This window comes from Heliangelus exortis, chromosome 3 (genome assembly GCF_036169615.1).
Source record: "Heliangelus exortis chromosome 3, bHelExo1.hap1, whole genome shotgun sequence".
Lineage (NCBI taxonomy): Eukaryota > Metazoa > Chordata > Aves > Apodiformes > Trochilidae > Heliangelus > Heliangelus exortis.
The window spans coordinates 69,357,710-69,380,284 of NC_092424.1; the positions used below are offsets into that span (position 1 = coordinate 69,357,710).

Sequence of the window (22,575 nt, forward strand, 5' to 3'; positions counted from 1 at the left end):
AGTGCTTGTATTTTAGAACTTCCTAGTCACTTTAGCCTTGTTGTCTCTAAGGGCAACACTGAAAAAATAATGGTGTTTAAGCTTTTGGTCATTTATATCATAATGGCTTATGATGAGAAATTCACTTTTCTAGAGAGAAATTTTTTTTGATAGCTAATATTATTTAGAAGGTTGCCTTACATCAGTGGATTAAAAACAGAATAGGCTACCTATGACTGCAGATGCAAAAGTGGTTACTGATAAGTTTTTTATTTTGATCTTTTTGGGTCAGACTGTCACAGAGTAATTGTTAATGGCTTTCCATCAAACTGCAAGAGGATCTTTAAAAGTCATTTAGTGCATCTCGTCTGCAATGAGCAGGGGCACCTTAAACAAGGTAAGGGAAGATAACCTGACCTTGAATGTTTCCAGGGATGGGGCACCTACCACCTCTGGGCAACCTGTTCTAGTGTCTCACCAATCTCTCATTAAAGAATTTCTTCCTAATGTCTCATCTAAACCTACATTCTTCCAGTTTAAAGCCATTATCCCTTGCACTATTGTTACATGCCCTTATAAAAAGTCCCTCCTCAGCTTTCTTTTAGGCCCCTTTCATGTACTGTCCTGAAATGACCAGCCTGCACTATTTTATTCAGTATTTTAATGGACTATGCCATCAGCAAAGGATCACATACCTGTAAAACCTGTAGCTGACACCAAAGACAAGTGTGAAATATTTCACCTCAGCAAAGAAATGCTGAATGAAAAATAACAAGAGAAGAAGAAAATAACTAAGTACAGGTGAAGGAAAATACAGGTTGCAAGGACAGTGACATTGATACACTTAACAAGTCTATCTGACACCAGTGTGGGTGGGGTGTGAAGAAAAACTGAGATTTAGTGCAAAGGAAAAACTATATAAATCGTACTGGCAAGATCTAGATTGGGGTGCCCAATTTTAAGCAAGGTATTTTAAGGAAAAATTTAGTTAAAAATTGAGAAAAACAAGAATGATAAAGTGTTGGGGGTGGGGAGAAGGCTTAGAGAGGGTTGAAGAAACATGCCTGTCAGTCTTAACAAGACATGAAGGACAGAAGGTGAAAAACTGATGGACTCAAAGGTAGTTTTAATATGCAAAACATTAGAGTCAACAGTGACCTGTGGCTTGATAGAGCTGCTGAAGGGAGTAGTAGTAGCATCAATTTGCAGCACAGGTCCAAGGTGTTTATCAATGTCTCAACTACCACACTTGTGAAAAAACTACAACTAGAATATTTATGTATATTTTAAGAGCATGCAGCGTAGTATAAAAATAGGAATGACCTTGAAGCAAAAGAAAAAATATCCTCACTCCTCTGGGCACTCTGAAAGACAGGAGGAGCAGGTTTACATTCACAGTAACAAAGGTTCACAATCTCTTGGGGCAAAACAATGGCTTAAGAAAAAAATGGCAAACAACTAGAGCAGTTTAAGATTTGGCTTTTCCTTCTTTGTATTATATGCCTGAACAGCAATGTTTTGTATCCTAAAGAATAAAAGCACCAGCTAACTGACTTCTTCCATGTGCTGATATTACAGGAACATAAAGAAGCTGAGGTCTAGTTGATCTGTCAGAGATCTGAGGTTTACTTGTGGCATGCTCTTCCTCAGCTTTCCATGAACTGAGGGACAGTACAAAAGTGACTCAGGTAAGCAACTTTTAAAAAAAATTGTACGAAGTACATTCTGGGATGGTAGCTCATTCTCAAGAGGTTGTTTACTGAGAGAAGCTGCTGATCTGAATGTGGAAAATATCTCCAGTGCCTTTGTCAAGTCTACCTCTCTAAACTTCTGGAATGAGGGGAACCTTACCAAGATGGGTAAGTCTCATCCGTATTTTGAAGGCTGTTGGTAATGAGAGGGTTCAAAGACTGAATTTTGATTAAATAGTCAAGAGTTAAAAAAAAAAAGAAAAAAGAAAGAAGCAATTTGGAATGACACACTATCTCAAAAAAGCCATTCCCTTAAGCAAAAAGGAACACAGAAATCTGAAGCCTCAGATAATGCAGGCAGCAATAAGCACAGAACCTATTTAAACTGAGAGGAGAGAAATGGAAAACCTAGTCATACAATTGGCAGAGGCTAAAAATAATACACGGTGAAATGCAAAGATTTTGGTTCAAATTCAGAAACTAACATAATTGGTAGGACAGTACTGACATAATCAAACAGAATAGAGTAGAAAGAATACAGAAATAAGATGGTCATACCAGTGGGGAAGAACATGCTATATGCTACATAAAGCTTAAAGATAAATCAGATTAACAAGTGAACACTATTAACAAGCACTAGAAAATCCTTAGGATTGAAATTCTAGATTTAAGTAGTTCTGAGGACAGTTGCCTAGACTGTTCAGCCAAAAGATGCAACAACCATGAAATGGTAACAGAGACTAAACAGGTGCTAGGGAAAGAAGCACAGTAATTACGACATATTTTAGTCATCTCCTTATAGTGCAAATAGACAGAAGACTGCAAGTCTCACACCAAAATTTCATGAAAGCAGCCTTTTATGCAATGTAACAGTTATGTTAGAGATTCACATTAAAAAAAAAACCACTAATTGAGCAGTGAAGGAAACCTGATTTTAAGGCATTTTATCTATGGATACACATTTTATCAATTACCATAATGCAGTATAAATCAACGTTGTTGAGAGAGCAAGCATTTACTACAGTGATCTCAATCTCAAAACAGGGGTGCTATATGAAGCAAAGTTTTTAAAAAAGGAACAGAAAGTGAGCACCAAAAGGTAACACTTTTTCCAAATGCAAGCACACTTTAAAGATACCATGTGGGAGAAGAAAACCTAATGCCTATTAGCTGTTATTTGACTTTAAAGGGGCCAGAAGGAAGAGAGCACAGCTGAACAGTACATAAAGAGAAACTACTACAAATAAGGACCTGTTCTTTGAAGAGCTGAAGTTGCACCCAAATGTGAAAAATACAAAGAACCAAACTCTAGCAGACAAATTAAAAACTACAGTAAGGCAGCTTTGACACCTCCACAAGTCAGGAAGCAAATCAAATCACATATAGTGTAAAAAGTATCACTTGTCTTTTGTCAAAACATTCAGGGGCAGAAAACATACCAGACAGCATGTAGGTAAACAGATGATCAAGGAATGAAAAGAGAGCATCAGTGGGTTTTAAAGACACGTTCATTATGGAGGAGCTTGGGGAGGCTCAGGTGCTAGTGCCTTTCTTTACAGGTTAACAGGTAACATGACAAAGTATCTACCTCAAAGTGAAATATCAGGAGACTGGAGTGTCAAATAAGTGGCAACAAAATGCAGGGACCAGATGGTAATCATCTAAGATATAAAAAGCTGAACCACAGTGGAAAAACTCTGGCCTAATATTGCCTCAATTTGACAGGTTTGGAATGTATCAGATATGATGCTAACTTTCAAAAGATGCTTCAGGGAGATATGGGGAACTACAGGTCAACTTGTCAGACATTTGTACAGTTAGAATTTTCAAGCAATAGAAATTATAATAGAGAAAACAATGAATAAGCACTTGGATGAGCATATTAAGTAGCAGCAGAGCAGAAAACATAGCTTTCTGTTCAGTTAAATTATGACAAAACCTGCAGAATATTTCTGAGATGACAATCACATGAATGAGCAAAGCTTGGTTATGTTGAATATATTTTCAAAACCAAGTTAGGCTGATTACAGGGTATCTCAAAGACACTTAAAAATACCACAGGTCTGTACATCATCAATAGATTAAAAGTTATTGGAACACTGGAAGGGCTAGACAACAGTCAAAGACAACATGAATATTCTGAGCTATCCAAGCATCAGAAGGAAAAAGTACTTTTGACAGTAAATATTTACTGCATGGTTGGGTTTTGTTTGCAAGTAATATGTAGGTTTCTCACTGAATATGTATTTACTTTTTTTTACCACCCTCCCTGTCTTGTACAACACTCATTCTACATTTATAACCAGTGCATACCTACATGCTAACCATTGCAGATTTGTTTGAGACAGCCTTAGCACAATGCTGGAAAGATGCCTAAAAAAGGCCAGAGGTCTCAAGATCTGCAGCTTTTAATTAAGAGATTACTCTCTGTTCTTCCAATATGTGATATTTTGTCACTAAAAACATGTATGACTTAGCCTTATGCCTAGCATTATACTTATGTCTTTATATGTTGTCTTTTCTGAGAAGATACTTATTACTTCCTTCCAAATGGAAAAAGAGAATACTGAACTTCATTAATAACTTTTTGACAACTTAAAGGAGTGCTGTTATCTAGCAGATCTTCTAGTGAGCCACACTACCATGCACACTTACTGCATCTTCCAGCTTGAACTTCATCTTCTCAGTGCTTGTTCTTGCAGTTTAAATTGCCTACTCAGCCTTTTTGTAGCTCCATTTTCTCTGTACTCAGATCACTACATATTGAATGTTTCTAGAAAGTTGAATTTGATAGTTGCACAGCTGCCAATGTTTTAAATCTTGAAAATATATTTTATATTATTTTGTAAATACAGCTCTGAAGGCAGCAGTTGTACACTGATGGTATAAAACAATAGCAGGAGATTTGAGTGGACTTACTAGTTCTATCTTCCCCCAAACTAAACCTCACAGTCAAAAAAGAACCCTCAAAACCGAACACTATATGCCTAGAGACCCTTTTTTCCCAGCATCTATTTTACACATATACAAAAAAAAGCACAATTCACACAATGCAACATTTAGTTTCAGAAAACAAAATCTGATTTCTCCATTTGCATTAGTAGGTTCCTATCTGCACTGCCTGCCAAATTCTAATATTAAAATTGCAGGCAAATAACTTAAAGTTATGCTGTGGAACTACACACCCACTTCTAAGTAGTGACATTTTCCTTATATTTCACACCCTAACAACTGAGTGAAAAGTACCTATTAGCTAAAATTGTGTAAAAGAAAAAAAAACTGTCTTCACACAAGAAAACCTCTGATAAAAGCAAAATGAGAAACAGGGCATGTTATAGTCTCTAATTTCATTTTTTCCAGGTTTCACTGTAATTCATGGCTCCTACAGATGTTAGCAATACAGTCCCAGGCTCAACCATCACAGAATGCAGTAAGTGAAAATTCATGCATGCATAGAGCCCTAAAGAAGTTAAGGGGAATTGTGTATAGGGAGATGATTTTGAGGCATGACAGTTTGCATGGAGTAAGGGACTAATATTTTGAATATTAATATAAATAAAGAAAGATGTATGTTTCTTGTGCAAGAAGTTGAGTGCTGTGGCACTTTCAAGTTTACACAGTATGAGAGTATGAGAACTTGCCTAATAGACTAAATGTAAAGAATATAAAGTTTTCATATGAAAACAAAGATTCATACTTGCAAGACAAGCATCTACAGTCAAATTCAAAACAGAAATGAAAACTTACAATGAACACTGAAGAAATTAACCACTATCATATTTAAACACATGGCTGTTCCATTCTTTCAAACATGCCCAAAAGAATGCTTAGAATTCATACTCCTTCCATATTTTCCTTGTTAAAAAATCCTTTTTCTTAGAACTAGTAAAAACTTTATTTGAAACTCAAGCTCCAAAACTCAAATATTTCATGTTTCAAAAGCAGCTATTAACAAGTGAGAAAGTTCTTCAAGATTCTTCAAGTTCTTCAAAGCAGTGACTATAATGATCACCAACACAGAGATACACTTTTGGGGGTGTCTTTGCAAAGAATAATCCAGTAGATAGATATACTCCCTCTTCTTTAATTCCCATTCATTCAGCTTGTGTTTAGAGGGACAGCCACTCTGAAGAACCTGACAACTCATTAAGGCTCCCTTCTGGTTTTGAGAGTTACCTGTAGTTACAAAGAATCTATTTACATAACAGATCTACAGTTACTTGTCTGTCATATTTAAAGTGTGAAATTCAGATTTGTTTTTTCTACACTGATGCATCTAATGGAAAGATCAATTAAGAGAGATTTAATAGATCATACATCTGATTACAATTTCAGGGGAAATTATAAAATGAGATTTCTGAAATAAATACTATGACCTATAGCCGTTTGGATTCTCATTCAAAGATCTTTCTTCATTTCAGTAAATCTGTTAAAAAGTAACTTACAGAACTTGCAGTCCTATTAACTGTTGTATAAAGAACAACTTATTTGTCCAACAAAGGCATAACAAATGTGGAGCTGAATTCCACTGTCAAGGACTTACCATAGGTTGCAAATGTTCTTCTTTGTTGTTCAAACATGAAATCATTGATGTGAGCTGGTTCTGCATATCCAGAAAGCATATTCCTAGGTGCAGCCATTTGCTGAGTCCTAAATGGATTTTCAGGTCCAAACTACATCAACAATGTTAAAAGAAATTATATCAATCACTAGTTTGTTATTCATATGTGTGTACTTTTTTCAGTAAAAAACACAGAAAGAAAAATAGTCTTTCAAAATGTAAAATCAACTCAACTTTCTATTTCTTTAAGACTACTGAATAAACTTCTTAGTCTGTTATTTTAGACAGTGATTGCTTACACAGTTGCTTTGAACAGCTCATTTCATGATTGAACTTTCTGGCCTGAAGAGAGAACAAATTAGTATCAACTATCTGACAAAACACTGCCACTGAGTATGTGACCAGCAGAAAAGCATCCAGAAGATAAAACCACAGCATTCTGCCACTTGTAAGGGGGAGATTCCAGGTCCTGCTGAACTCTCACACTTAATACACTGCCAACTTCTTCTGTGCACTTACAAAGCAACTTGGGGCTTGCTGTATTATTCCAGGAAATAGACTCATGAAGCCCTGCCTTGCTTTTCTTCTTGCAAGATGACACAAGCCAATATTCCTAGCCATACCATGGCTAGGGAAAAGAACAGTGAATACAAGCAAATGCAATACACTGAGGTTGATCTTAAATTCCATAGAATTGTAAGCCCAACTCTTACCAATCATATTTGCAGACCCCTGAGACTGTCCCACACTAAACTTTCCTAAGGAAAACGCTTATACAAAGTAACAGTGTATGTATTAATTTTAAACAAGTATTTCTGCTCCCACACTTCATGGCTTTGGTAAGCTGCAAACCGCAAGCTTGCTATGAAAAAATCTACTTATGTGGTTCCACAAAAGGCTTTTTAAACATAAAGCATAAATAACTTAGAATGTTCAGATTGATTCAGTCTTTGTCTACCTGGAACACTAACTCCTCGTCTAACAGCAGACAAACTATACAAAGAAATTAAATACTGAAAAATGGTAAACACTTCAACAGCTATTTTTACCTTTCAAATAGCTGATCAGTTATCATAAAACTGAAAGTGGCTCACCTGGCACCAGGCCATCCAAATTCAGCCTGAAATGATTTTTACTATACACATTTAGAATAGCTTAAGTTACCAAAATACTTAACACTGATGGGAATAGTTATACTGAAAGTATTTGGATTTAAATTTTAAATCTTCTTCTTAAAGGCTATACATCCACAAGACTTACGACTATTAGTTTTGCTCAAAGTAGCATGAAGAGTAAATAGCAAAAATGTGAAACAGTAAGAGCTTACTTTAATGCGATTCATGTTTTACTTGACATCTTTATAATGCTATTTTCCTAGCTTGATTTTTAATTTTCATAGCTGTAATTCTGATAAACATTTTAAGATTCTTAGAGCAGCTATGTAAGAATATTAAAATTCAAGCATTAGAAATACCAAAACACCTGTGCAGTTTATCAGTTTGTCCATACTAGATTCTAAAATACAGCAAGCATCTGAAGAAGGTATCTTATTACATGAATTTTACACTAGATTTATAGAACCTCTGTCCTGTAAACCAAAGGCATTTCTTCTGCTCTGAAGATCAATATTGTTTCTTACCTCTGGTGCAAACATGGTATCATAAGTAGGATTATACTGAACTTCTTTGATAGCAGGATCAAGGTGAACTCCTGTTTCCACATCTTCCTGAAATAAAACAGACATATTACTAAACCATTTTTCACATACAGGCTTTTCAATATATGACATTACCCCATTTCAGACCAAATCAGGGCTGTAGTTCAAGTTGACACTTTTAGTACTGGGGAAGGAGAAATGCAGCTTGACCAAAGTTTTTATTTTTAAAAAATATTGATTGCAAAATCAATGTTGGGCCCTCACTTAGAAATTCAGCCTAAGCCGTGTGGAATTTTGCATGCCTATTATTACGTTTTTTAAAGACTTCATGCACACACTTTAAAAACAGTAGCAACATTGGAAGTATTTTTTTTTTGAGGATGATTGAAAAACAGGCCTTGTAAGGAAGAGACAATTAAAACGGGCACCAATTTAATATACAGCTGCAAAAACTAGTTTACTGCAAGAGGTACAAGGCAGAAGTCAAAAGTAAATGCTTTGAAAGATAGTTGGGGAAAAATATTAGAGGGATATCAGAGTAAATATATACATAACAAGTTTCAGAGAATCCAACAATCCCTCATCTCCAAATTTTTACCAAAAGATATAAGCGTAATTCAGCTGCAGCATTTAAACGTATTTCTAAGCCTGTTGTGGCAAAAACAAATAGATGCAGAGACAAGAGCATTTAACCAAAAGAATTCTCAAATGACTCATAAGGGAAAAACTCAGAACGGCACATATTCCTGAAGTAGAAAATGGAAAAGATGGAGAAGAAAAAGGCTGATAAGGGGGCAGTGTTCAAAAAGACCTGATTTCACAGAGCTCTAAAAAAGGCTCATTTACATTGATCTTAAATTGGCACTACCCTCCCTCACTTCCAATTAAGGCCTCGGTTAGTGAAGGGATTGTTATTTTCCAGTATTATTACTGGTATTGCTTCCTGCTTCTTTATTCTAGAAATAATGCATTTGAAAGGCATTTGGGATGAGCTAGCATATTGATAATATCCCTAGTAATTATACTGAAAAAGCAATCTTAGCATCAGTGTTTAATCAGTGCCTACAGGATCCAAAAGCATTTGCAACTCATAGAGCAAAGTGGCACAATAGAGGATTGACTTTTACCAGTTACTTCTTTAATAAAAAAATTACCTTGAACAAACTCCATCTTGCTTTGTATTGTAGCATCTTGAAAGAGCACAACTGCATGTTCTTTACTTGAACACTGCTAGCTATTAGCTAACATGCCGTGCCCAGGAGGCTTTTTCTTTTTTCCTGTTTCAACAGCAGGTCAATTATAAACAAATTTGCTTGGGCGAGCAAGGTTTAAAAGGTTTTAAAACCTGGTTTTCTAGAACACGGAAAAGAAAAACAACACCTAAAGGTATAAAGATCTTTGGATTGTTACCTGGTTATATTTGCCTAAAACTACTTCTCAAAGAAAAAAAAAAACAACCAATAACTAAAAAAGAAAACCAGAAAAGTTTTTGTTGTTTTTTTTTTTTTTAAACAAAATCCACAAGATAATGACATCAGCAATCCCACCAATTGTTTTGCTACCAAGACCACTATCTTAAAAAAAATAAATTGGGAAGTACAACTACAAAGCTCTATTTCTCACTGTTTATCAATTACTTAACAGGCAGGTTCAGCCACTGCACTGCTTTTGCTTGAGCTCTTAGTGCTGCCAGTTGTCAGCCTGACCTCCTTTCTCCCATCACACGACCTTTCCAATTCACTGGGTTTGGATGACAACAGCTACCAGCACATTGACAGCCCTGACTTTCATACACTATGAACTTGCTGGGGAACAGCACAGCAGGCCTAATCCACTCATTCAGCAACAAAACCAGATCTGCTCCCACCCCCTGATAGAACAGGAGCAAATCTAAACTGCTTCCTAACCTGTATTACCTACACACTTATATTTCCTTTCACAGCTCCACGACCTGAGAACATTTTTCATAGACAAATTTTTCAAGTCTCATCATGCAGCTAGACTTCACATCTTACCCACCAACTTCATAATTTAAGACAATAAAAATTAGTATAATTGATAACATGGCAAAATTTATCTCATTAACTGTCAGGACATATAAACAGTCATGAGCTTACTTTAATTTAAGACAGTTTTTTTCCTGCTCTGTAAAGAAGAAGCCATTTTTGCAAAAAATGCCAAGAAATTTTCAGTTCTGCAGTTCTGCTATTTTTCCTCCACTTTTCTCCCCATTAAATCCTATTAAATGCCACTCAGTAACTGAGAAAAGAAACAGATTGTTCCATGAAAGCTGATCCTCTGCTGGACAATTATAGCAATTCTGGTTCTACTTTGCTGCTGGTAGAACAGTGCTGAGTCACTTGGAAGCCACACAGTATGTTCACTCCTAGATCACCACAGGCACAGTCTTTCTATGTGGAAACTACTGAGCCTTGAAATTGAAGCACATGCTATATTCAGAGCTACACTCCCCAAGAATTCCAGCCTTATTCATGCTTTCACATATTTGGGAAGCAAACAATGTCAATAAGCTGATGAAGCACATAATGGTTATCTTTTTTTAAAACTATCTAAGTTGAACATGTCCCAACTCCCCACTTTACCTTCTCATTATTTTCAGAGAACCAAAATCTTGATGGGAAAATAAAGTATTGACACAACATATTCTGAAATGTTAGTCTACAGCAAGAGCTGGAAAAGCAGCAGATAAATTATACTTTGGTCAACATCCAATAAAATGTACAGCACTATGAGACTCTGGGTAGGTAGCAGAAATATTAGAAATATTAACTTAGCCCATCAATCATTACACAAATTGGCAAGCTCTCTGCATTGGGGCATTTTTTTTTTCTTCTGTGAAAGAATTCACCAGCAACCTCTGCACATGATGAAGGCCACTGGGTACAACTGCATTGCCAGAAGACCATTTCCATAGTAGACATCTTTCTTAGACCAAGAAAGGGAAAAAAGTAACCACTCAGGTCTTACAACTCTGTCACTTTATGCTGGCAACAGCCAACAGACCTTACCTGCAGCATTCTAGATGCCTTTCCCATAGCTACAGCAAACAGGGAAAGGATCACAGAAGAAACAGTCTGGCAGAGCTGTGAGTGAGATAAGGTAATCTAAGGGATCACATCCCTCTGCTGTGGTGTAGTTTTTCCTTTGGTCACACACAATATGTCTTGATTTATCTAAAAGCCTAAGGTGAGCAATTAATATTGTCACTTATGTCCCAAGTGTGACACAAGTGGCTCTGTGGGATCGAAGACTGTCAAGAACTGAGCTCAAAGAGAAGGGAATCCATGAATTCAGTGACAGGCAAAGTACTACTCTAGGTCACTTCCCTCTCACAAAGGTACAAGAATCATAAAAAGAGAAGTCAAGAAACTGCCTATTTATACAAACACAGTGTTCCTCCAGAGAAAACTAAAAGTTCAGGTGTAGAACTGGCAGAGAAGCAGCTTGTGTTTGCTGCAATACAGAAATGGTATAAATACAGGCTTTATGGCATGCTGTAGTATCAGTAGAGGTGGCACAGCCCAGAGGACCAGGAAAAAAAGCATTAAGGTTTAGGAAGTTACATTTTACAGAACAGGGCTTTCTTAGAAGACATGACACAAGGGAGCTGCAAACTTTGGCTTTTCATGTCACCTCTCTGCTTTTCTCAGCACAGAAAAGAACCCAGCTGAAATAGAGTGGCCACATCAGGGTAAGACACGTGTTGCTCATAAGGGTCCAAAACAAAAAAATCACGAATGAGCCAACACTAAGAAAATATGACCTTGTGAATAAATTCAGATTACACCACTTAGCAGAAATAGGGACAACCAAGCATGGAAATTGCTCAGCCTGTAGATTCACTGCAGTTTAAGTTTGTGACTGTCTAGACAGAGGTGGGTATCACTCTTGATGCCAGGCAAAAAAAGCAACAGATAATGTCTTAACAACTAATTACTTGGTTCAGTTTTGTTTGTTTTGTTTTTTAAATAGATGTGATGCTACTTGCTTGTATTATCAGGTTGATTTACAATTCAGATTATGTGATTATGTAAAAAAAATAAAAAGTTTAATACTTAAATGCTCTCCTTTTGCCTCTCTCATGCTAGACCACACCATCACACTAACAGAGGGGAAGGGCACTCAGGGCTGTACCTTGTAGTATTAGCATTTCCTCAGCAATCCACTTTGAGACAGAAAAGACGTTTTCAATGCTAAGTGTAGACAAGCAGGTGCCTCATTATAACTCCCTGGAGAATGTCTACCAAGGCATCCTTCTTTAGTCTCCTCATAAAGACCCTTTGGACAGCTAAAAATCAGCATAGGAAAGAGTACAGGAAGTAGGAGGGATTTTAGACTACAAATACAGTAAATCAGTTTAGCTTTCCTTATCCTTAAACATGCCACAGCCCTATCTGTTACCATCTATGGAAAGTACTTGATTTTAGAAGGCAAAATAGTTCGGTAATTAAAAAAATCTGAAAACACCTTATAGAAGTTTTCTTTTATATGCATACAAGACAAACCCACTTTTTAATTGAATACAGGCTAAATCTCTGTAATAGGCATCAAAGCAAAGTCTTAAATAGAGGAAAAAATGTGCAACATGGGCTGCAACACTGGATGATCATTCTGTTCTTTACAAAGAATATAATATCATTTATGTTTAGGCAACTCAATCCTTTCCATCCACGATATTTAAAAATTTCAGTAAAATTCTGTAACGCCCACTGCATCAATACACAGCTAACTGCAAGTTTAGTGAGAGCCATTTATGCATTTAGAACCAGAGTCTGACACTTAAATCTCATGTGTATGCCTAAACATGAAGTTTGTTAGAACAAAGCAAAGGGCAGAGCTTCTCAGTTACATATCATGCAAACAAATAGTTGTGATATTTATATGATTTTTTTTTTCTCTGGACTTTTCAGATAATACTCTTTTAGTGTTCCCTTCTCTCCAGGTGAATAATTACTAATTAACCAAATAGCTATGAAGGGCAGGCTGTTTTGCACAATATTTAATTAGTTTTAACTATCCATTATGTTAAAATGTACGTTAAAGTCCCATGAGCTATAGAGACTTAAGCAATTTGTCACTTACCCATTCTTGCATAAACTGTTTAGTATTGTGTCTTTGACAGACCATCTCATTCCAAAGATTTGCAGATTTATTACCAAAAGATTAACTGCATATGCAATGAAGTTTCAACATTAAGAGCTGGTTGTTTTCAACTTTTAGTCATTCTACCCATTCGTACACTCATAACAGTAAATCCATCCCACTAACTTCAATAGAACAAAAATAAACCAGCAAGAAAAGCATATGTTAACATGGTACTGTTGAACTAGGTTAAATTCCCAGCATCTTCATGATGACAAGTTCTAAGCACTCTATTCTCTACAAGATATCTTGCATCAAAGAAAGCAGAAAACCCCACCGAATTAAAAGAAGCCAAAACATTCCTAACAAATAACACCTCCCATGTCACTAATGTGCATCACTGCTATGAAACAGTCACATACTGACCTTGCTTCTTTCCTCTCTCCATAGCTGGGCAGGGATTAGGTTTTGAATAATAGTAAGAAATGTGACTGAAATCTATTTCTTCCCCTGAAGTTGTATTTTTCTGAACACCTGCATAGTGCCAAAAGTAAAATAGATTCAACAGAGAAATAGAGCTGAGACTTCCAGCTCCTTCCCACATCACAGAAAACATGATCCCTCCAGCTCCTCTACTGGGCCAGGCCAGCCTAATTGACTTCAACCCAGCTGAGTATCCTCTCCTCAAAACCACTGAATGAAACACTGTAGATTAATATCACAAAATCTGCTCCCATTCAAGTCTCACCCTGATCTGATGGAGACCAAACATTTAAATGTTCACTCTAAAAGTGAGGCTGATAGCTGCAACATTTCCTGTGAAACTCATCTCTCCAATGAATGTGCCTGTTTCCTGAATTCAGTTTCCTGAATTTCCTTCAGCATTTTCAATTCACTAGTGAAGGTAAATACTTTGTGAGCATTCTTAGAAGGATTTTTTTCATATCAGTAGAAGTTGTAGGGAAAGTAGATTGCTTTTGTCAATGCCTAGTAAAATATAACTTAGAAAGAATCCTAAAGTAAGAGATTTTGAGTAAAAAAAGGAAACTGATGTTATGGAACTTGCAATGCATGCTGGCTTCTACTTTTAGATTAAAGACAGCATTATTAATACACAGAGCAAATACTCACAATGCATCAGTGTTAAGGACCAAGTAAATGAACATCTGTATTGACTTTTTCAGTTCAGGTTTTTCATTAGCATAATTCACTCCAAATATAAAAGCCCCTACTAGCAAACACATCTTAGCCACTTTCTGGATAACTAACAGCAAAGGAGAATTAGATCACCAAAGTCCATTACTTAAACATACTCTGGGTTTCTTCTCACTGTGTTAACCATAGTTAATCTGTTCAAAAAACTGATTGCTTTAAGAGCATAAGAGAGGAAGAGCCTGCCCAGCCCGGTATCATGGGCATTGAGATGCTGGGGAGATGATCTGGCAAGTTCATACCTTGTGCCTCAAATACCTTGGGTGTTCTTAATAGGTTCATACCCCACAATAAACTGAGTCAACACCACTGTCCTGGAGCTACCTATCCTGCAGCTTGCAGAACAGAAAGGCCTAAGGCCTTAGTTCAGTTGGGCTCTATTTCTCCTTAAAGTAGGCTGGAACAACAGACAAACAGAGCTGCTGCCCACATGAGGCCTGACTGGTACCAGAAAGCACAAGTGCTCCTGCACAGGAGTGAAAGAGGGAGATAAGCCTCTCTTCCTCTGGAAGCCACATAGGTAGCTCATAGAAGACATCTCAAAGACAAAAAGGTTGTACCTTACCATTGATATTAACTTCCTTAAATCTCAGCACAATGCTGATTAAGGAAAAAACATCCATAGAAAACCAGTTCCAAAGAACCAGGATGGTGTGTGCTTAGCCACTGTGGTTACTAGTCAGAAAGGAAGGATGAGCTGTGCTCATCTATGATGTACTTCAAAGCAAGGACTCAGCAGATTTCTGTAGAACAATGAAATGCATCTTAAAATAACATCTTAGGGCTATATTCAACACACATATTCAAGTAAAGCAGCAAAAATGCTGTGGCTGAGTATGCCTTGCTAACAAAGCAAGGGACCCATTTCTCTTCAAATTATACACAAAAATCCAATGTCTTTGTGAGTTAACAGGCCAAAACTCTGACTCAGAGGCAGGCGCATTGATTGAAACCAGTGTGCAGGGTACCAACCATTTAAGATTTACATTCTCAGCTGCCAAAAATGCACTTGCGTGCAGCTGTCGTTTGGATTTATTGCGTGACTAACCCTTCCAGCCTCTTTTCTTAGCACCATCTTTTCTTATCTACTCCTGGTCCCCTGTGTAATACATATCCACTCCTGCACTTAAGAGTACTTGATCCTTTTTCATGTCAAAGTAAGATTTGCACAAGTGAAGTGATACTGATGTACTGTAACCTGTCTTCCTCCTCACTGAGCTTACTGGTTTTCTAATCCTATACCCAAATAATTCTTATGACCCACACTCAAACATCACATAGTTCAGTAAAGGCTTTCTCATGCTAAAGAATTAGGTTAAACTCCTGAGGAGGGATGACTGGCAAGATTTTGTTGATGATTGGTGATGTGTTATTTTTACACACAGAAGATGTTGAAAGCTTGCTGTCTATGACACCAGCACTTCTTTCTTGAACTGTAAAAGTCTGAAAAGAAGGCCTGCTATTACTCTTCAAGGAAGTGACCCATTATCCCTCAAGGAAGGTTGTGGTGCTAAAAGAAGCTATAGTATGCTGCATATTTCAAAAGTCTCAGGTTTCAGCCATCAATCTTTTCAGATGTATGCATTTCATCTGTGATCTCAAATCAAAATGCTGGACAACATTTTAAAGAAGCATCTTGGTATTCAGAAACCTCACTTTGTTTTTTTCTTGGTTAGCAGAACATCTGCAGCAGAGACAGCCCTCGGTGAACTGGTGGATACCACTTTCTGGGCACAGCTTGGTGAACAGCTTTGAATGGAACATCTTACTGACACCTAACTTCTCCAGCTGTTTGTTCCTACTCTGCCACAGGGCATCTGTGTCAGCACAGCACCTGTGCAGGTACACTGCAAACCAGATCCCAGATCACAAAATGGCTCCCACGGATAAATAACTCTATCAGATTTGATTTTATTTTTTTAATCCAGATCAGTTTCCAGAAGTCAGCCACCAAACAACTGAATAAACCTTTGTGGTGGCATGGCAATGGGAAAACCTGTTGCCTTTAGAGTGGCAAAGAGCACAGCCATTGTTACTTGCCACTTATCATCAGTCCCTTTCAGAAAGTACTACAGATGTTAGCATTCCTCTCAAAGCCCATACAAACCAGTCTGCCAGAGGCTGGAAACCAAAAATTTAAATACTTCTAAGACTCAAGGCCACACCTCGAGTACTGTGTCCAGTTCTGGGCCCCTCAGTTCAGGAAGGATATCGAGGTCCTAGAGCAGGTCCAAAGGAGGGCAACCAGGCTGGTGAAGGGACTCGAGCACAGATCCTATGAGGAGAGGCTGAGGGAGCTGGGGCTGTTCAGCCTGGAGAAGAGTAGGCTCAGAGGAGACCTCATCACTCTCTACAACTCCCTGAAAGGAGGGTGTAGCCAGGGGGGGGTTGGTCTCTTTTCCCAGACTTTCAACAAGACAAGAGGGCATGGTCTTAAGTTGTGCCAGGGGAAGTTTAGGTTAGATATTAGAAAGAATTTCTTTACAGAGAGGGTGATCAGACATTGGAATGGGCTGCCCAGTGAAGTGGTGGACTCTCCGTCCCTGGAGATATTTAAAAAGAGACTGGATGTGGCACTCAGTGCCATGGTCTAGCAACCGCAGCGGTGGGTCAAGGGTTGGACTTGATGATCTCTGAGGTCCCTTCCAACCCAGCCAATTCTATGATTCTATGATTTAAAGGGATATGAAAATGCACATCTAGTCAGTAACTGTAATATAATGTGCCCAGGCAAATATGCATATGAAATAACATATATGCAAATAGCATATGAATAAACAAACGGCAACAAAGTGAAAGATTCCATCCAACTCTTTGTCACAAAGAAGGCACCTTCCCCTCACCCTTTGCGGGTTCACAAATTAAGGCTTCCCAAGCAACACTGGAATGAAAACAGAAACACTGATCAGCCCAGGCTGCTCTCTAGAACAGGATTCAGCTGCACTAAGCCTTTCAAGTGTCGATCTTACCCCAAGACCCAGGCAAACCACAGAGAAAAAACACTTTTAACTCCAAGGGGAAAGAAGGCAAGAGTATACGGAGTAACTCCAAGCAGGGCACGGCTTTTAGAAAGAGATAATACACTTTATTAGGCTTAACTGTCACGGATAGATCCACCGGCCGAGCCCAGACACAGGCCGCGCCCGCCCTCCCTCCACTCAGCCGTGCCCACGCTGGCTCCACACCGCGGGCATGGAAAAAGCCGGGCCCGCAGGCAACGTCCCCTCGCCGCCTTTCCCCAAGGCTGTCCCCATCTCTGTAGGCCGGCGGTGGGGCTACAGCGGCGGGCGGGAGCGGCGGGCCCGGTGCTCCGGGTGGCGGAGGGACGCTTACCTTCACGGCCACTTCCGGGGCCGCGTCGACGGCCAGGGCTGGGGGGGCGGCGGGCGGCGCCCGGAGGTGCAGCACGGCGTCACGGCTGGCCAGTACCGCGGCGTGCTGTGAGCCACCCTCGGCCTCGGGTTCTGAGTCAGGCTCCGAGTCGGAACCGCCGTAGGAGGCGAGCGCGGCGATAGCCGCCGACATCTTGGCGAAGGGAGTGACGGGACGGGAAGGTCCTGGCAGCTCCGCGGAGCCCTTCGCGTACCTTCCCCCGCAGAACGAGCTGGGTGGGTCTGTGCCCGAAAAGGTGGCTCTTTAAAACGGAAAATATGCTTTAAAGGATAATTCACGGCCTTCTGTAGGATGCCCAGGCGTTTGCGGGTGGATCATCGCCTTTTGCGGTTATTTGCGCGTAACCTTTCAGGACTCACGGAGAGGACTACAAGTCCCAGCATGCAGCGGGGCCCCGGCCGGCCAGGGCCGTACATAGCGGGTGCTGCCGGGGCGGACATCCCGGCGGCACCGGTGCCACGGGGCGGCTGCCGCTGTTCCGCCGGAGGACTTTGATGTCGCCGGGGGATACGAGCACGAGGGGGGGGAACGACCCGCTGCCCGGGAGCGTGCGCCGGCCAATGACAGCGGCGCCAGCCCGGCCGGTCGTCCACACCGGGGCGCCGTGCTCTCTCCAGGGGCTCGGGCGCGCACCGGGAGGCCGAGAGGTTACGGCCCCTCAGGGGCGCTGGGGGTTTCCCCCGTGCTGGCCTGCACCTTGCGTGACGGCGGGGGAAAACATCCAACAGACGGGGTGGGCGCCACAGCTCCTGGGCGCCCCCGCCTCCTTCTGCGCACAAAGGGCTTTCGCCACCTCTGCTGCAGAAAGGCGGCAGCAGGGTGGGCAGCCCGGCAGCCGGGGAAGCGGGCACTTCACCTACTACCGTCCGCCCCCGGCCCTCAGCCCCGGGCGCCCACCGCCTCGGCGCGGGGCTGTGCCCCGGGGAGCCCGGCCCCCTCTCGCTGATTGGCTGCTCGCAGCCGGCTTTCGGCACGTCACAATGGCGGGTCCCGCCCCGCCCGTGCTGGGGAGAGGGAGCCGGCGGGGCGGACTGTACCACCTGCTGCCCGCGGGGTGGTGGTGGTGGGGGGGCTCCTCGCCTCCCTCACGTCGCGGGGCTGGGGGGGCGACGTTGTGTGGAGCAGCCCGAACATCGGGGCTGGGGGGGCCGGGTCCGGCCGCCGGGTAAACAGCGCTGCCTCCCGCCATCGCTCCCTCCCGCCTCGGCGCGCCGGGAGAGGCCCCTCCTCCCTCCCGCGCATACACACACACACACACACGCGCTGTCCTGTGTCTATTGTGAAGCCTCCAGGGAAAGCTCCGCGCCGCCGCTGCCGGGGCCGCACGCCGGCTTCCTCCCCCCCCCTCCCTTCTTCCCTCCCCCGCAACCCCGGAGCCCCGCCGGCCGACCGTGGCGTGCGCGGCATGGCAGGCACCGTCTGAAGTCCCGGCGCCCCAGACGGCCGCGGGGGCAGCGAAGGCGGAGGGAGGGGCTGAGGCGAGCGGCGTGAAGGTGTGAGGCGGCGGGGAGGCACCGCGCGGCAGCCGGGCCAGCGAGTAAGTGCCCCGCACCCTCCCCTCGGGCCCCCTGGGGTGGGCGGGAAGAAGGGACCGGCCCCCGCTGCACAGCCCGCGCCTCCGCTCCCTGTCCCCGGCCCTGGCTGCCCCACAAAGGGACCGGCTCCCGCCAGGTGTTGGCCCCCTTCTCTTTGTCCGTGCCCGTGCGAGGCGGGGGGCTGGCGGCGGGAGGAAGGAAGGAGGGGAGGGAGGGAAGGCTGCACGTCGCGGCCGCGGAGCCCCCTTTCCAGCGTCTCCCCCGTCGCCCCCGCTCGCAGGGGCAGGAGGGGGCGTGTTGCGAGGCGGAGGAGGGGAGGGGGCCGCACTTGTGCCGGGGAGCCTGGCGCTTTCCTCTCCCTCTCCTGGCCGCTCCGGACCGCTCTCCCCGTGTGTCCGAAGCCGGCGAGGCGGTGGGGGGGGATCGGCCGGCGGGGAAGGTGGGGCCGTGCGGGGGGCCGGGGTCGGCGGGGGTGACGTCAGCGGGAGCCAGGTGCGAGCGGCTGGCTCCGGGCCGGGCCGGGCCGAGGTGAGCCCAGGTGAGGTGAGGTGAGGTCGGATCCTCCCGACCTCTCCGGTCCCCGCTGCCGCTTTCCCGTTGGGGGTGACCGGGGTAGGAGAGAGGGCAGAGGTGGGGCACACGGGCGGAGGGCTCGGGTAGGCGAGGGGGATTTCGAAGGGATTGACGGCGGATCTGCCCGCTGGAACACACTGCTACCATTGTTCGGCTGGCTCGGAGATCGCGGCTGGCTCGGGAGCAGGAGAAGCACGTAGGTTTCAACTTCTCCAGCCAGCAAAATGCCTTTCTCTGCGCTCCCTTCGCTCACGGGCAGGATAAATAGAAAGTATAGAGTGCTGAAGGGCTTTAATGCCAGGTACATGCATTGCCTACGCTTGCACCTGGAGCAGTGGATTGCTGTGACTTCCTTTCATTGCTGCATGTGCTCTCGGAGTTAAAGTGAACATACAGTGACATCTAATTGTGACACAGCGGCAGTCAGTCAGATTAAATTCACTAGTTTGGTTTTTTGACCCTCTTTAGCAGTCGCGGCTTTAAACAAATACCTTAGTTTGAGAAGATATAGCTGGGATTATTTTTGAAAGAAATGATAGAATAAACGTTAAGGGCAAAGAGAAAGTGTTCATAGCATGGAGTGGAACAAGGTGGTGTATTTAGATCTGTTTTATTAAACACTGCCGTGCCTCTTGTCTGTATACCGCAATCAGGATTTTAGGTTGAAGTCCCACATTTTCGACACTTAAGACTTTTAGTTCGCATCTCCAGAAGCTGGAATGTGCTATCTTTAACTAGCGTTTCATATGGTAATGAGTCAGTTGGCTTTTCTCTTAAATATATGGATGATGAGGCTATAAGTGAGGAAAGTTACATGACGCTTCACATGAATCACTGCTTATTAATATCAAAAGTAAACCCTCCACTGCAGTCGATTTGTTTGTTGGCTGTAATTGTTAACTGATTCCATATGACTGCATTCCTTTATGTCTTGGCGTGCAGATCCTGGGTTGTCTGAAGTTGAAAGGTGTGCTTCCTGAAAAGTGAAATTTTTCAAGGTCTATTTGTGCAACAATTCTGTGATATTTCATCTGGAGAGTTGTGTTGAAAATTATTAATCTAAAGCTGCTTTGTTATCCTTGAATCTGAAGTGCTTAATTTGTAAGCTTTGGTAGTTTGCTTAAGTATGTTATATCCAAGCATCCTAGAACAGATCGCTTAACCAGTTAAATGTAATTTTCTGGGATTCCTGATGCTTTCATTGCAGAACATATGAGGATCACTTAGTGGATTAAATTAGTTGCCTTTCTGGTATATATAAGCAAGCACACAAAAAGGCATTCAATGGAACATTGTCTGAAGTTTCTCTTTGCTTAAATTGAAGCAAAGATTAATTTTTAGCAAGCATATAGATTCCATCTTTTGATATAAAATACTGACTTGACTGCTTTACAAGTGTAGGTGGATAATATACATGGTTATCTAAAATCTGGTTTTATTGGAAAAAGCTGAGGAATTGCTGCTTGTCATGTGTGTCAAGATAATATATTAACACACAGTGGCTATTAAGTGAATAGTTGTGAATTCAAGTAGGGGTTGATTGGTATAAAAAAATCAAAGGAGCTTTTAAAACCTTTTGTAAAAAAGACTTCTCATTGATTATTGTGTGCTGTAAATATGCTCTGTTATAATCAGGTTCCAGAAAACATGTTATGCGTTGGATGTTGCTGATTCTGAAGGCAGACTGGAGTGGTGGGTGGAAAGTGATTTAGGTTACTTTTCTCTTAATCCAGCTTTTACACTGCTGTTTTTCTTTGCAGTCACTTTGCCTCTCTTGCTCTCATCCTCTCTTGCTTTGATTTTTCCAAAGGACGATAAAAATGTCCTGCTTTGCACAGCACTTTTGCGTACAAAAAACACCTTTTGGCACTTGTTTCTTACTACTCCTGATGGTAAATACTATACAAAGTATTACCATATCGTTCTTTTTCCCTCAGGTGAAAGAGGATGAAGTTTTTTAAAAGAGGAGTTCCTTAAGCAGTTCCAGTAGTTCCTGGCTTCCTACCTCCCCCCTCTTTTTTTATTTCCTTAAATCTCACAGATTATTGTAAGCACTGAAGGGTTGTTTTTTTTTGTTTTCCTGTTTGAAACATTTGTAGTCTCATCCTTTTGTGGATAATCTAATGTCTAATAAGGCCTTAATGCAAACTTCAGCCTTTCCCTCCATCAGGATGCTCAGAGCATCTTGATTTCATGAACTTAGCATTTTCTCTGGCAGTTATCTTTGAGACCTCTACCCTTCTGTCAAACTTGATTGAATTCAACCCCAAATGCTTACTGAATCAGGCTAACTTCCTTAATAATCTGGGATAAAATATTCTAAAGTTTTAATGCAACTTTTTCCAGGTTTTCACAGAATCACAGAATGGTAGGGGTTGGATGGGACCTCTAAAGGTCATGTAGTTCAACATGACTGCTAGAGCAGGATCACCTGGAGCAGATCACACAGGAACACCTCCAGATGGGTTTGGAATGTCTCTGGAGATGGAGACTCCACAACCTCTCTGGGCAGCCTGTTCCTGTGCTCTGTTACTCTCACAGTGAAGAAGTTTTTTCTTATGTTTAGTTTGAACCTCCTGTGTTTTGTGACCATTGTTAACCCATGTTGTGCCACTGGACACCACTGAGAAGAGTCTGGTTCCATCCTCTCAACACCTGCTATTTAGATATTTAGAAGCATTGATGAGATTTCCTTGACACCAGTGTTTTCCTCCCTGTAGCAGGTACTGAAATCTGTTTCCCTGTGCTTTTAATGTGTTTAATCCTACTTTCTTTTCTCTTTACTTGCTCTTTCATAGTTCTTGCTTTCCATGATGGACGCGCTTTATCTCATGCCCACTGTTTTCTGTTGGTTTCTCTTCCCCACAGATG

The 22,575-nt window shown here is 41.8% G+C and overlaps 2 protein-coding genes across 3 annotated transcripts in view; one reads left to right on the top strand and one right to left on the bottom strand.

Annotated features, from left to right (window-relative positions):
- CDC40 (cell division cycle 40) overlaps positions 1 to 17,863 on the bottom strand; it is a 39,383-nt gene extending 21,520 nt beyond the window's left edge. Inside the window, exons 1-3 of the mRNA XM_071741177.1 lie at positions 17,537 to 17,863; positions 7,871 to 7,957; positions 6,214 to 6,343 (exon numbers count right to left, since the gene is read on the bottom strand). Coding sequence (XP_071597278.1) covers positions 6,214 to 6,343; positions 7,871 to 7,957; positions 17,537 to 17,728 — 409 coding nt within the window. The 5' untranslated portion in view covers positions 17,729 to 17,863. The remainder of the gene's footprint in view (positions 1 to 6,213; positions 6,344 to 7,870; positions 7,958 to 17,536) is intronic.
- A 779-nt stretch (positions 17,864 to 18,642) lies between these two features.
- WASF1 (WASP family member 1) overlaps positions 18,643 to 22,575 on the top strand; it is a 90,421-nt gene continuing 86,488 nt past the window's right edge. Inside the window, exon 1 of one of the 2 annotated variants that reach the window (XM_071741182.1) lies at positions 18,643 to 19,133. The gene's annotated coding sequence lies outside the window, so the exon portion shown is untranslated. The remainder of the gene's footprint in view (positions 19,134 to 22,575) is intronic. The other variant, XM_071741184.1, reaches the window with a different exon arrangement.